Raw genomic sequence first — 12,070 nt, forward strand, 5'->3', positions numbered from 1 at the left:
ATCTTCAGTTTAAATTTCAAAATTTGTCTTTTAATCTTAGATAGAGTGGTAAAAAGGGTTCCCCGGGTTTTGGCGCAAACCGTCCCAAATCACCACTATGTTCAAAGGGTGTAGAAGCAATAATCCATTTATTAGGTAGCCAGTATAAAACAGTTTTATACTGGCTACCTAATAAATGGATTATTGCTTCTACACCCTTTGAACATTGTGATGATTTGGGACGGTTTGCGCCAAAACCCGGGGAACCCTTTTTACCGCTCTATCTGAAGTCTCTACACTCGGCTAAGGATTTCCGACTGCCGATACCTGGGCGGCTGCACCCATACCCTCTATGTGACTACTGGTGGTTGTGTCTGACACACAACCACAAAAGGTGAGCAAGATTGCCCCTATCCTCTAACTATCTGGACATGCCTGCCCGCATTTTCCAGGCTACTATCCCATGAGAAGCTCTCCTTTGTTTTTTCAGATACGTTTATGCATCTTTTAATCTTAGGGATTGTGAAGCCCTAGTGTCTCCTCATGCTGCTGCCAACTCCAGGCTGTGCCATTCAGCCAATATATGCTTTACTGATGCTGCTTGGCCTGGGTCTGGGCCTAAAAAATGTTTATGCTAGCACTAGCTACCCTAAATCTTCAATTTAAATAGCCCTAGTGTCTACTCATGCTGCTGCCAGCTCCAAGCTGTGTCATTCAGCCACTATATGGTCTCCTCATGCTGCCAACACCTCCACCCTGTGTCATTCAGCCACTATATGGTCTCCTCATGCTTCAGCCTCATCCAAGCTGTGTCATTCAGGCACTATATGCTCTCCTCATGCTGCTGCCACCTCCACGCTGTGTCATTCAGCCGCTATATGGTCTCCTCATGCTGTCAACACCTCCACACTGTGTCATTTAGCCACTATATGGTCTGCTCATGCTTCAGCCTCATCCAAGCTGTGTCATTCAGCCACTATATGGTGTCCTCATGCTGCCACCACCACCACCACGCTGTGTCATTCAGCCATTAAATGGTCTCCTCATGCTGCCAACACCTCCACGCTGTGTCATTCAGCCACTATATGGTCTCCTGATACTGATGCCACCTCCAGGCTCTGTCATTGTGCCGCTCTGCGGCAGTGATTCTAAAAGCGATGCCTGTAATCTGCATGTCATTCTGAATAACAGTATTATTTCACTACCCCAGCACACTCCATATGCGTGTTAGAACACAGCAAAGTGTTCTACACCCCTATTGAGGCTCTCTGTAGGCCAGAAATAGCCGTTTTTAATATAGATTCGTCGTGAATAAATTCGGATTGAACCAAATTTTTTCAAAAAATTCGGCGAATCGTCCGAATCAAATTTTTCAAAAGTTTGCTCATCTCTAGTTATGAACACACCTGTTTTGTGGCACTTGGGTTCATGGGTTAAACTCCTGCCTGGGCAACAAACTCCAACAACATATTAATAAACCTGCATTATACATAAGATACTGACAGGTCGATTGTTTATTGCTGTTGTGGTCATAACTATGTTCCACAGCTCCAATTATCAGTGCATGCTATTTCAATAGCAATTAGATACACAGTTACAATACACCTCTCATGGTGGCTGTTATCTGTGGAGATAGAGAATTGCATAGATTATAATAAAATGTGCCTGTTCTTTCTTTCCCTCAACAGGTAACATCAGCGGACAATCCTGCTGTTCACATACACATTACATAGTCTGAGGATGTGCCTGTTATCTGAAAATTAGATAGTGACTATCACTGAGGACAGAGAAGATGAAGAAAACTGTTCCCCTGACATCTGCATTCCTGAGCTACAGTAATATCTATCCATCAACTACCTGACAATATTTTAGATTCTCTTTTACAATGATCTATTAAAGCCTAAGTCTGGAAAAGAGAAGTAAAAAATAACACGTAGTTAGTTAGGTTTACAAACCTACATCCATAAACAGTATTATTGGCTGGAGATTACTTATGATTGAATCTGAAGGTGTGAATTGCAAAGTGATATGTTACAAATGGATTTGTGGGTATTTGGTCATTTCATTTATTACACTATTACTTTATCACATATAAAGTTAGATTTTAGAAGCAGCTTATATACTGCTCTACCAATAAGAAGAATCAAAGTTTTGTGTTTATTTTTCAAAAACAACCATGTCAAATATAGTAATCCAAACTGCTATCCAGTTACTTATCCTTTACAAGCCATAAACAAATCATAACTTAGCCATTACAAATCATATGAACAATAAATTGTAGCTCAAAGTACAAAGATAGATAGATAGGCAGACAAACAGAGAGATATGTATGGGTCATCTACTTACTTTCTTCATATGATCAGACTGGAAGCAGTTGAGGGCTTGTCTGTTATGAAACGGAGCAATATGGTTATTCCTGTACATATCCAGTATCACACCCTCCTTTCCATATTCACTACAACACAAAGTGGCAGGAAGCCAAGGCTACTATTACTTTTTACATTGTTGAGATAATATTGTGGTTCTCCACTAAGAGCTGCAGGAAGGTTAAACTAATTTTTGTTGTAAGGCAAATGAAGATGAATACAATCAAACCCAAAATTCATTTTTTATCAAATGGCAGGACACATATTGCTTCCATTATTTTATGTAAAAGATGTATAGATGGGTCTACAAAATATTTATAAATGGATAACTTCAGACTTTATATTTCCATCTATACTTCAGGGTTAAAGCTGGGTTCACAAATTTACCTACACGTTTTCCGTATATATTTGCATCCAGTCAAAATGAAATGCTGATGTATATGTGAATGTAGGCAGTGCATGGGCCCATCTGACTTCAATGGCCCAAAGTAGTCAGCTAGTGATTATGTTCAGCTAATTTTCTGAGTATATACGTGTTTGGGCTCAGACCCAGAAATGCAGAAAACCACACTTAAAGGGGTACTCCGGTGCTAAGACATCTTATCCCCTATCCAAAGGATAGGGGATAAGATGCCTGATCATGGGGGTCCCGCCGCTGTGATCTTTCACGCAGCACCCCATTATAATCAGTCCCCAGAGCATGTTACAGCTGTCCCGCCCCCTCCCATAGGCTTGCATCAAGGGGGCGGAGCGTGAGGTCACAAGGGGCGGGGCCGTGATGTCACAATGCTTCGGCCCTCGTGATCGTCAGTAATCAGACCCAGAGCAAACATGCACTGGGGACTGATTATAATGGGGTGCTGCATGCAAGATCACGGGGGTCCCTAGTCGCGGGACCCCCGTGATCTGGCATCTTATCCCCTATCCTTTGCATATGGGATAACATGCTTTTAAGGGCTTGAGCCCATGTACATGCTTGAAAGATGACTCAAACACAGTCACGAGCTAACTGTGTTAGGGTGCATTCACACCACATTTCAGAGATCCAGCTGCCAGATCCGGTTGGGAAATTTCAAAACCAGGTGCTCCTGTATCCCAGCAGGACCGTCGCAGAATCTCATTAATTAAAATGTGCATCAGATAGTGACTCTGGTCCACTCTTTTTTGCCCCCTATCCGGTTTTGTGGCCAGACTGAAAACCGCGTTATGCCGCAGTTTTCAGTCCAGCCACAAAACTGGATTTGGGGCAAAAATGAGCCAACCGGAGTTATTACCTTACACCAGTCGGCGCATTTAAATAAAGAGATTTGCGCCAGTCCAACTGGCATATGGGAGTGCCCGGTATTGAAATTTTCCAGCCAGATTCGGCAGCCGGACCTCTGAAACGTGGTGTGAATGCACCATTGGGTAGTAGTTGAAGTCAATGGTACCTGTACGGTCATATGTACATTGGTATCCCATTCTGACAGAATGACAACATATACAAGGAACTCATCATCAAATTGTGATGTCAACACAGCTTTGAGGAGAACCTGTCACATTAAAAATGAAGTCATATGTGAAGAGCTGGGCAGATGGATATAAAACTTTCAAAAAAAAAAACGTTTCAAGATACTTCTCACAAACTTGTCATTTATTCATGAAAATCTTTGCCTATTCTGGGAAAAGTGGCGTTCTGGGCAGTCTATTCAGTGATTGACAGCTATTTGTGTATAAGTGTGTGTATAGGAAGATTTGGCAATAACTGACGTAACTTAGTCGTGCACATGACTACTTAGCTCAGAATAAGCAGAGATTTCCATAAATAAATGAGACACACTCATTTATCTGTCATCCTATTGGTTACTTCTCACAAATAAGCTGGGTGTTTCTCCATTTTATTAATTCCCCCGGACAAAGCAAGTACTAAATGTGAAGTAGGGTATGCAGTGGTTTTATGGTTATATTCCTGAGGAAATGCAGCACTATTTATGTGTCTGTTGCTTTTTGTATTTTAATCTTTACTGTGATTTTTACTGGCACTGGTACCATCCGTATCAATAATATGCACCTTGTAATGGATTGTTTACATCAGATCAGTATATTGTGTTTTCGGTCTCCATGTTTTTTTTCAATGATATTTGTGTGTTAATAAAATGTATTTTTACTTTTTGACATTTGGCTCTGTGTATATTTTTGGTGGTTTACATTTTCAACTTGACAGGTTACCTTTAACAAAAAGGACTGGGTACCTCCTCAACTTTTTATTCAATACATTTTTTTATTTATTTTTTGTCAATATGACGGATACCTTTACAGAACCCAGTGGTCAGCATTATAAATTGATGGCAGGTACCAGTGGTGTTCATCCTGTCTCACATATGATAGTTGACTAGCCCTGTTACTGACTTTGCATGGTAGCCCGGGAGCTTCCAGCTATGTCTCTGTTATGAATCATATCATGAATAAAACTACTGAACAATATTGAACAATGCTAACAAAGATTTATTGTATACTAAGGGAACCAAGGAAAACAATCACAGAAGGAATATGTTTTCTGTAATATGCTGGAACATTTATTGAGCATAGTCTTTGCTATGGTAAATGTGAATCTTCAGTTTAACTAGGTTACTTAAATGGGCACTGTCAGCTACAATAACTTTTGATATGTTATAAAGCATGGAAAAACAATATGTTTTGCTATTGCTTACATCAGAAAATTTTCAGTATTTTATACTGAAAAAGCCAGCCAAAAAAGTGGGCACTAAGGGTCCCTCTGCCTCCTGGGACACATACCAGTCCTGCAGTGTCCAGTGGTCATCGACACGTCATGGACACCATGAGTGATTGACAGGGCTGCAGGCAGGTTCAGAGCTTCTGTGCTTGCTCCCGACCCTCTGTGAGTCAGAGCAGAGTGAGATAGGAGGAGGAGCCATCACAGTGAGGAGAAGAGAGGGACACGCCCCATGCCTCTGCATGGACAGAACTGTCAGGGTCCGGACTGGTATGCGGGGAGGACACGTGAGTGGATCCTCTGTGTCAGTGAAGCGATGGCATGGGCCGTACCAGGGGAATGGTATCTAAGAGGTTACTGGTTTTCACCAGAGCCCGCCGCAAAGCGGGATGGACTTGCTGTGGCAGGTAACCCCCAGGTCGTTCCACCCGAAAGCAACTGAACCTCACTGACAGCTGAGACAGGCGCGGTACACAAGGACAAGGCAAGGCGAGGTCAGACGTAGCAGAAGGTCAAGGCAGGCGGCAAGGTTCGTAGTCAGGGGCAACAGCAAGTGTCTGGATACACAGGCTAGGGATACACAGAAAACTGTTTCTCAGGGCACTAGGGCAACAAGATCCGGTGAGGACAGGAAGGGGAAGTGGGTTTATGTAGTGTTTGGAGGTAATTACACTGATTGGGCCTGGCAATTAGTGGTGCACTGGCCCTTTACATTTCATAGAGCTGGCGCGCGCGCGCCCTAGAGAGCGGGGCCGCGCGCCGGGACGGAGCCGAAGGAGGATGGGGCAGGTGAGAGGATCGGGATGCGACCCGCGGGCGGGCACGTCCCACCACGTGGATCGCATCCCCGCCGGGGACACCAGAGCAGCGCTCCTGGACAGCGGGACTGCCCGGGGCGCTGCAGGCAGAAGAACGCCGCGAGCGCTCCGGGGAGGGACAGGGACTCGGAGCACTCGGCATTATAGTACCCCCCCTTAGGTCTCCCCCTCCTTTTGGAGCCCAGGAATCTGCAGACGAGGTCTTTATCAAGAATGTTAACCTAAGGTTCCCAGGACCTCTCTTCAGGACCACAATTCTCCCAATCAATTAAAAAAAATCTTTTACCTCGGACGACCTTGGAGTCGAGGATCTCCTTGACAGAGAAGACATCAGAGGAGTCAGAGACTGGAGCAGGAACAGTGACCTTGGGAGAATAACGGTTAAGTATGAGAGGTTTGAGAAGAGAAACATGGAAAGAATTGGGAATACAAAGAGAAGGGGGAAGATGAAGTTGGTAGGAAACAGGATTGATTTGTTTTTTGATTTTAAAAGGTCCAAGAAACCGAGGACCTAGCTTGTAGCTAGGCATCCGGAAACGAATGTACCTAGCTAAAAGCCACACTTTGTCACCAGGGGCAAAAACAGGAGGAGGTCTTCTCTTTTTATCGGCACGTTTCTTCATGCGAGATGAGGCCAGCAAAAGAGAATTACGAGTCTCACTCCAGATGGAGAAAAAATCTTGAGTCAAGTTATCCACAGCAGGAACTCCAGAGGAAGAGGGGAAGAGGGAATAGGGAGGGGGGAATTGGTGATGGCCGTACACCACAAAAAATGGGGACTTGGAAGAAGACTTAGAATCTTTAAAATTGTATGAAAATTCGGCCCAGGGCAAAAGGTCCACCCAGTCATCTTGACGGGCGGAGACAAAATGACGCAAGTAGTAACCGAGAATTTGATTAACTCTTTCCACTTGACCGTTGGATTGAGGGTGGTAAGCAGAAGAGACATTTAATTTTATTTTTAATTGACTACATAGGGCTCTCCAGAATTTGGAAACGAACTGCACACCTCTGTCATAGACGATGTGCGTGGGAAGCCCATGGAGGCGAAAAATATGAAGGAAAATTTGTTTCACCAATTGAGGTGCAGTGGGCAGTCCTGGCAGAGGGACAAAATGAGCCATTTTAGAAAAACGATCAACGACCACCCACGGGCACAAACTGTGTTGCCGTGAAAAAATGGAAGGTCAGTAATGAAGTCCATGGCTATATGGGACCATGGCTGTTCAGGCACAGGCAAAGGAAGAAGAAGACCTGCAGGTTTCTGGCATGGGGTTTTGTCACGGGCACAAAAAGTGCAAGCCAGAACAAAATCAGTCACGTCCTTCTCCAGGGGAGACCACCAATAATTAAGATAGCACCAGCTCCGATAAATGAGGCATCAACTTCGAGGATAAAGGGCTTCAACGGATCAGGCCTGGAGAGTACAGGAGCAGAGGCAAAGGCGGTCTTGAGGTGGTTAAAGGCTTCCTCCGCCTGCGGCGGGCAGCATTTCGGATTAGCATTTTTCTTGGTTAATGCTACATTAGGAGCAACAATGGTGGAGAAGTGAGGAATAAATTGACGGAAATAATTAGCAAATCCGAGAAAGCGTTGGATAGCTCGTAGACCAGTGGGGTGTGGCCAATCTAAAACCGCAGATAGCTTGTCAGGGTCCATTTGATGGCCCTGACTGGACACTATGTATCCCAGGAAGGGTAGACTGCTACTGTCACAGCGTGCGCTCCGGTCCCCTCCCCCGGACCGGTGCGCCCGCTCCCTCGGCCTCCCTCCTCGGGAATCCTGCGCCTCCCGGTCAGACGCGCTGACCGGGAACACGGGTTCCCTTGTGTCCGGGATGCGGCTGCCGTGGCGGCTGGTCCCCACTCACGCGCCGCGTCCCTGTCTGTCTTACCTGGCTCCCTGCGCCGTCAGTCTCTGCCTCGGGCACGCATGGCCCCGCTCTCTAGGGCGCGTGCGCGCCGCCTTCTGTAAATTTAAAGGGCCAGCGCGCCTTTGATTGGTACGCTGGTCCCTGACCTCTGGCCACCTTCCTATAAATGTTACCTGCCCCTTCCTGCCCTTGCCGGATCTTTGTGCCCTTGTGCCTTTGAGAAAGCGTTCCCTACTGTGTTATATTGCCTTGCCTGTTGCCGAACCCGTTGCTACTGACTACTCGCCCTTGAACCTTTTCCGCCTGCCCTGACCTCTGCTACGTCCGACTACGCTCCTGCCTACTCCCTGTGTGCCGCGCCACTGCCAGAGACCTGGTAGTTACCGCCGCAGCAAATCCATCCCGCTTTGCGGCGGGCTCTGGTGAAGACCAGTAACTACTTAGAACCGGTCCTCCAGTACAACCCGCGCCATCGCCTCTCTGGTCTAGAGGATCCACTACTAGTCCTGCCGGTACATGACAATAAGATCCGGCCACGGATCCCGCTGATGTTCCCCTGCCAAGCCTAGCGGACCTCACCACCATAATGGCCCAGCAAGGTCAACAGCTGGCCCAGTTGACTGCTATGATGCAGCAGCTGCTGCCTTCTCAGCAACAGCCAGCTCCTCCGTCTGCACCTGCCGCTACACCTCCGCCTGCAGTTGCCTCCGGTTCCAGGATCCGTTTGTCCCTGCCTGACAAATATGACGAAGATCCGAAGCAGTGCCGTGGGTTCCTGTCGCAGTGCTCTCTCCACCTCGAGCTACTGTCCGACCAGTTTCCTTCTGAGCAAGCCAAGGTAGCCTTTATTCTTAGTTTATTGTCCGGGAAGGCCCTGGCCTGGGCTACACCACTATGGGACCGCGCAGATCCAGCCACCTCTTCCGTCCAGAACTTCTGCCAAGAGTTCCGGAATGTTTTTGAGGAGCCTGCCCGGGTTACCTCCGCAGAGACTGCCTTACTTAACTTGACCCAAGGAGGTTCTTCCGTGGGTGACTATGCTATTCAGTTCCGCACCCTGGCCTCTGAACTAAACTGGAACAATGAAGCCCTTTGTGCCACCTTCAAGAAGGGTCTCAACAGTGAGATAAAGGACGTTCTGGCTGCACGTGAGCTACCTTCCACCCTTAGTGACCTCATTTTGCTGGCCACTAGGATTGACAAACGTTTCACCGAGAGACAAGAGGAACTCCTCCTTGAAAAGGAAAAGGCTCGTCCTAGACGCTACCCTCGTCTGGCCCCCGTTTTTCTGCGTCCACCTCAACCCGCTACCGGGCCTCCCGCTGTGGAAGCCATGCAGGTGGATCGGTCATGCCTGACTCCGCAAGAACGAAGCCGCCGCAGAGACGAGAACCTGTGTTTGTACTGTGCCAGTACCAAGCACTTCCTTAAAGATTGTCCTCTCCATCCACCGCGTTCGGGAAACGCTCGCACCTAGTAAACGTGGGAGAGGCGTTGCTAGGTGTGGATTCATCCTCTCCACGTCTCACCATAACCGTGAAGTTGTTCATCCTCTTTCTCCGCTACCGCCTTCTTGGATTGCGGTTCAGCTGGCAACTTCATTCACGCCTCCTTGGTTGACAAGTACCGTATTCTAGTAATCCGTCTACCCAGGCCATTCCTCATCTCTACAGTTAACGGTGAGAGACTCTCTGCCACTGTGCAGTTCCGTACCCAGCATCTGCAGATGGACATTGGAATATTTCATACAGAGACTTTACAGTTTGTTGTCCTTCCTTTCTGCTCCTCCGAACTCCTCCTGGGTCTGCCATGGCTTCAACGTCATTATCCTGTCCTGAATTGGACCACCGGTGAGATCCTGCGTTGGGGTTCCTCCTGTTCTGACCATTGTCTCAAGCCTGGTCCTGTCAAACAGGTCCCACAAGTTTCTCTGCCTCCTGGTCTGCCCAAGCCATACCATTCTTTTGCGGATGTATTTTGCAAGAAACAAGCTGACGTCCTTCCTCCTCACAGACCCTATGATTGTCCGATCGACCTGATGCCCGGTTCGACTCCCCCTCGGGGCAGAATTTATCCTCTCTCACCTCCTGAGACTCTTGCCATGTCCGACTATATACGTGAGAACCTGCAGAGAGAATTCATAAGAAAGTCTTCTTACCCCGCTGGGGCCGGCTTCTTCTTCGTGACCAAGAAGGACGGTTCTCTCCGTCCCTGCATAGACTACAGAGGACTTAATAAAATTATCATCAAGAACCGCTACTCTCTGCCCCTAATCTCTGAGCTATTTGATCATCTCCGAGGGGCAAAGATCTTCACCAAATTGGACCTTCGAGGGGCCTATAATTTGATCCGCATCCGTGAGGGAGACGAGTGGAAGACCGCCTTTAACACAAGGGACGGGCACTTTGAGTATCTGGTGATGCCCTTCGGCCTTTGTAATGCGCCTGCCGTCTTCCAGGAATTTGTCAACGACATCTTCAGGGACCTACTTTATACCTGCGTGGTCGTATACTTGGATGACTTCCTCATCTTTTCCTCCAATTTGGACCAACATCCGGTCCATGTGCGACAAGTTCTCACTCGTCTTAGGAGAAATCGCCTATACGCCAAATTTGAAAAATGTATTTTTGAACGGTCCTCCCTGCCTTTCCTGGGATACATTATCTCTGCCCAAGGACTTCAAATGGATCCAGCCAAGCTCTCCACGGTTCTGGATTGGCCACGTCCCTCTGGTCTCCGAGCCATACAAAGATTCCTGGGCTTTGCTAATTACTACAAGCAATTTATCCCTCATTATTCCACTCTGGTGGCTCCTATTGTGGCTTTAACAAAAAAAGGAGCTAACCCCAAATCTTGGCCTTCCCAAGCTGATGAAGCCTTCCAGTCACTAAAAGCCGCCTTTGCCTCAGCACCCGTTCTCTCTAGGCCAGATTCCACCAAGTCCTTCTCCCTCGAAGTGGATGCCTCCTCGGTGGGAGCCGGAGCTGTCCTCACCTAAAAGTCTTCGGGGGGCAAGACAGTAACTTGTGGCTTCTTTTCTAAAACATTCTCTCCCGTGGAGAGAAATTATTCAATTGGAGACAGAGAACTGCTGGCCATTAAGTTGGCACTGGAGGAATGGAGACATTTACTCGCGGGCGCCACACATCCTATGAACATCTTCATGGACCACAAGAACCTGGCTTATCTCCAGTCTGCCCAGAGACTAAATCCCTGTCAGGCTCGTTGGTCTTTGTTCTTCACCCGCTTTAATTTTGAAATGCATTTCCGTCCGGCTTGTAAGAACATTAGGGCAGATGTTCTGTCTCGCTCTTCTGATGTGGTGGATGACGAGTTAACACCCCAATATATCATCCCACCAGAACGCCTTATTGCCGTCGCTCCCGTGGACCTGCGCCTTCTTCCTCCGGGCAAATCCTACGTACCTCCACGACAGCGGTTGCAAATTCTCAAGTGGGGCCACGCTTCCCTTTTTGCCGGTCATCCCGGGGTACAAAAATCTCTCCAACTAATCTCACAAAGGTACTGGTGGCCTTCTCTGGAGAAAGATGTCTTGGACTTCGTCCAGGCCTGCATGATTTGTGCCTGGGATAAATCGCCTCGTCAGAAACCAGCAGGTGTCCTCTTGCCTCTACCTGTTCCTGAAGTTCCCTGGTCTCACATCGCTATGGACTTTGTTACAGATCTTCCCTCCTACCATGGCATGTCTGTTATTTGGGTCATGGTAGATCGCTTCTCCTAAATGGCTCACTTTGTACCCCTGCCCGGTCTACCCTCTGCACCCATGTTAGCCAAACAATTCTTCCAACACATCTTCCATCTCCATGGCCTTCCCAAACATATTGTCTCGGATCGTGGGGTACAATTTGTCTCCAAATTCTGGAGGGCTCTTTGTGGTCAGCTCAGGATCAAATTGGACTTTTCTTCTTCGTACCACCCTCAGTCCAACGGCCAGGTAGAACGGGTGAACCAAATTTTGGGTGACTATCTGCGCCACTTTGTATCCTCTCGACAATTGGGAGGATCTACTTCCCTGGGCGGAGTTCTCCTACAACTACAAACAATCCTCAGCTTCTAACAAGTCCCCTTTCTTTGTAGTTTTTGGCCGTCATCCTCTTCCACCTCTGCCGCAGTTTCCCACTCCTTCTTCTGTACCTGCTGTTGACAGTCTTGTACTGGACTTTTCCACCATCTGGCGTGAAACTCACGCTGCTCTCCTCAAGGCTTCCGCTCGTATGAAGGTCCAAGCCGACAAGAGACACAGAGCTCCTCTGGAATTTCGCCCAGGTGACAAGGTTTGGCTCTCCTCTAAATACATCCG

At 47.5% G+C, this 12,070-nt stretch overlaps 1 protein-coding gene across 9 annotated transcripts in view; it reads right to left on the bottom strand.

Annotated features, from left to right (window-relative positions):
* The window catches only part of FILIP1 (filamin A interacting protein 1), a 256,599-nt gene that overhangs the window by 181,931 nt on the left and 62,598 nt on the right, over nt 1-12,070 (bottom strand). The window contains exon 2 of one of the 9 annotated variants that reach the window (XM_056565901.1): nt 2,326-2,365. The exons of 7 other annotated variants lie outside the window; for them this stretch is intronic. In XM_056565901.1, the coding sequence (XP_056421876.1) occupies nt 2,326-2,334 (9 nt within the window). In that variant the 5' untranslated portion in view covers nt 2,335-2,365. Of the gene's footprint in view, nt 1-2,325; nt 2,435-12,070 lie in introns of all 9 variants that reach the window. One more of the 9 variants, XM_056565904.1, reaches the window with a different exon arrangement.

The sequence above is a fragment of the Hyla sarda genome, chromosome 3 (assembly GCF_029499605.1).
Source record: "Hyla sarda isolate aHylSar1 chromosome 3, aHylSar1.hap1, whole genome shotgun sequence".
NCBI classification, from domain to species: Eukaryota; Metazoa; Chordata; class Amphibia; order Anura; family Hylidae; genus Hyla; species Hyla sarda.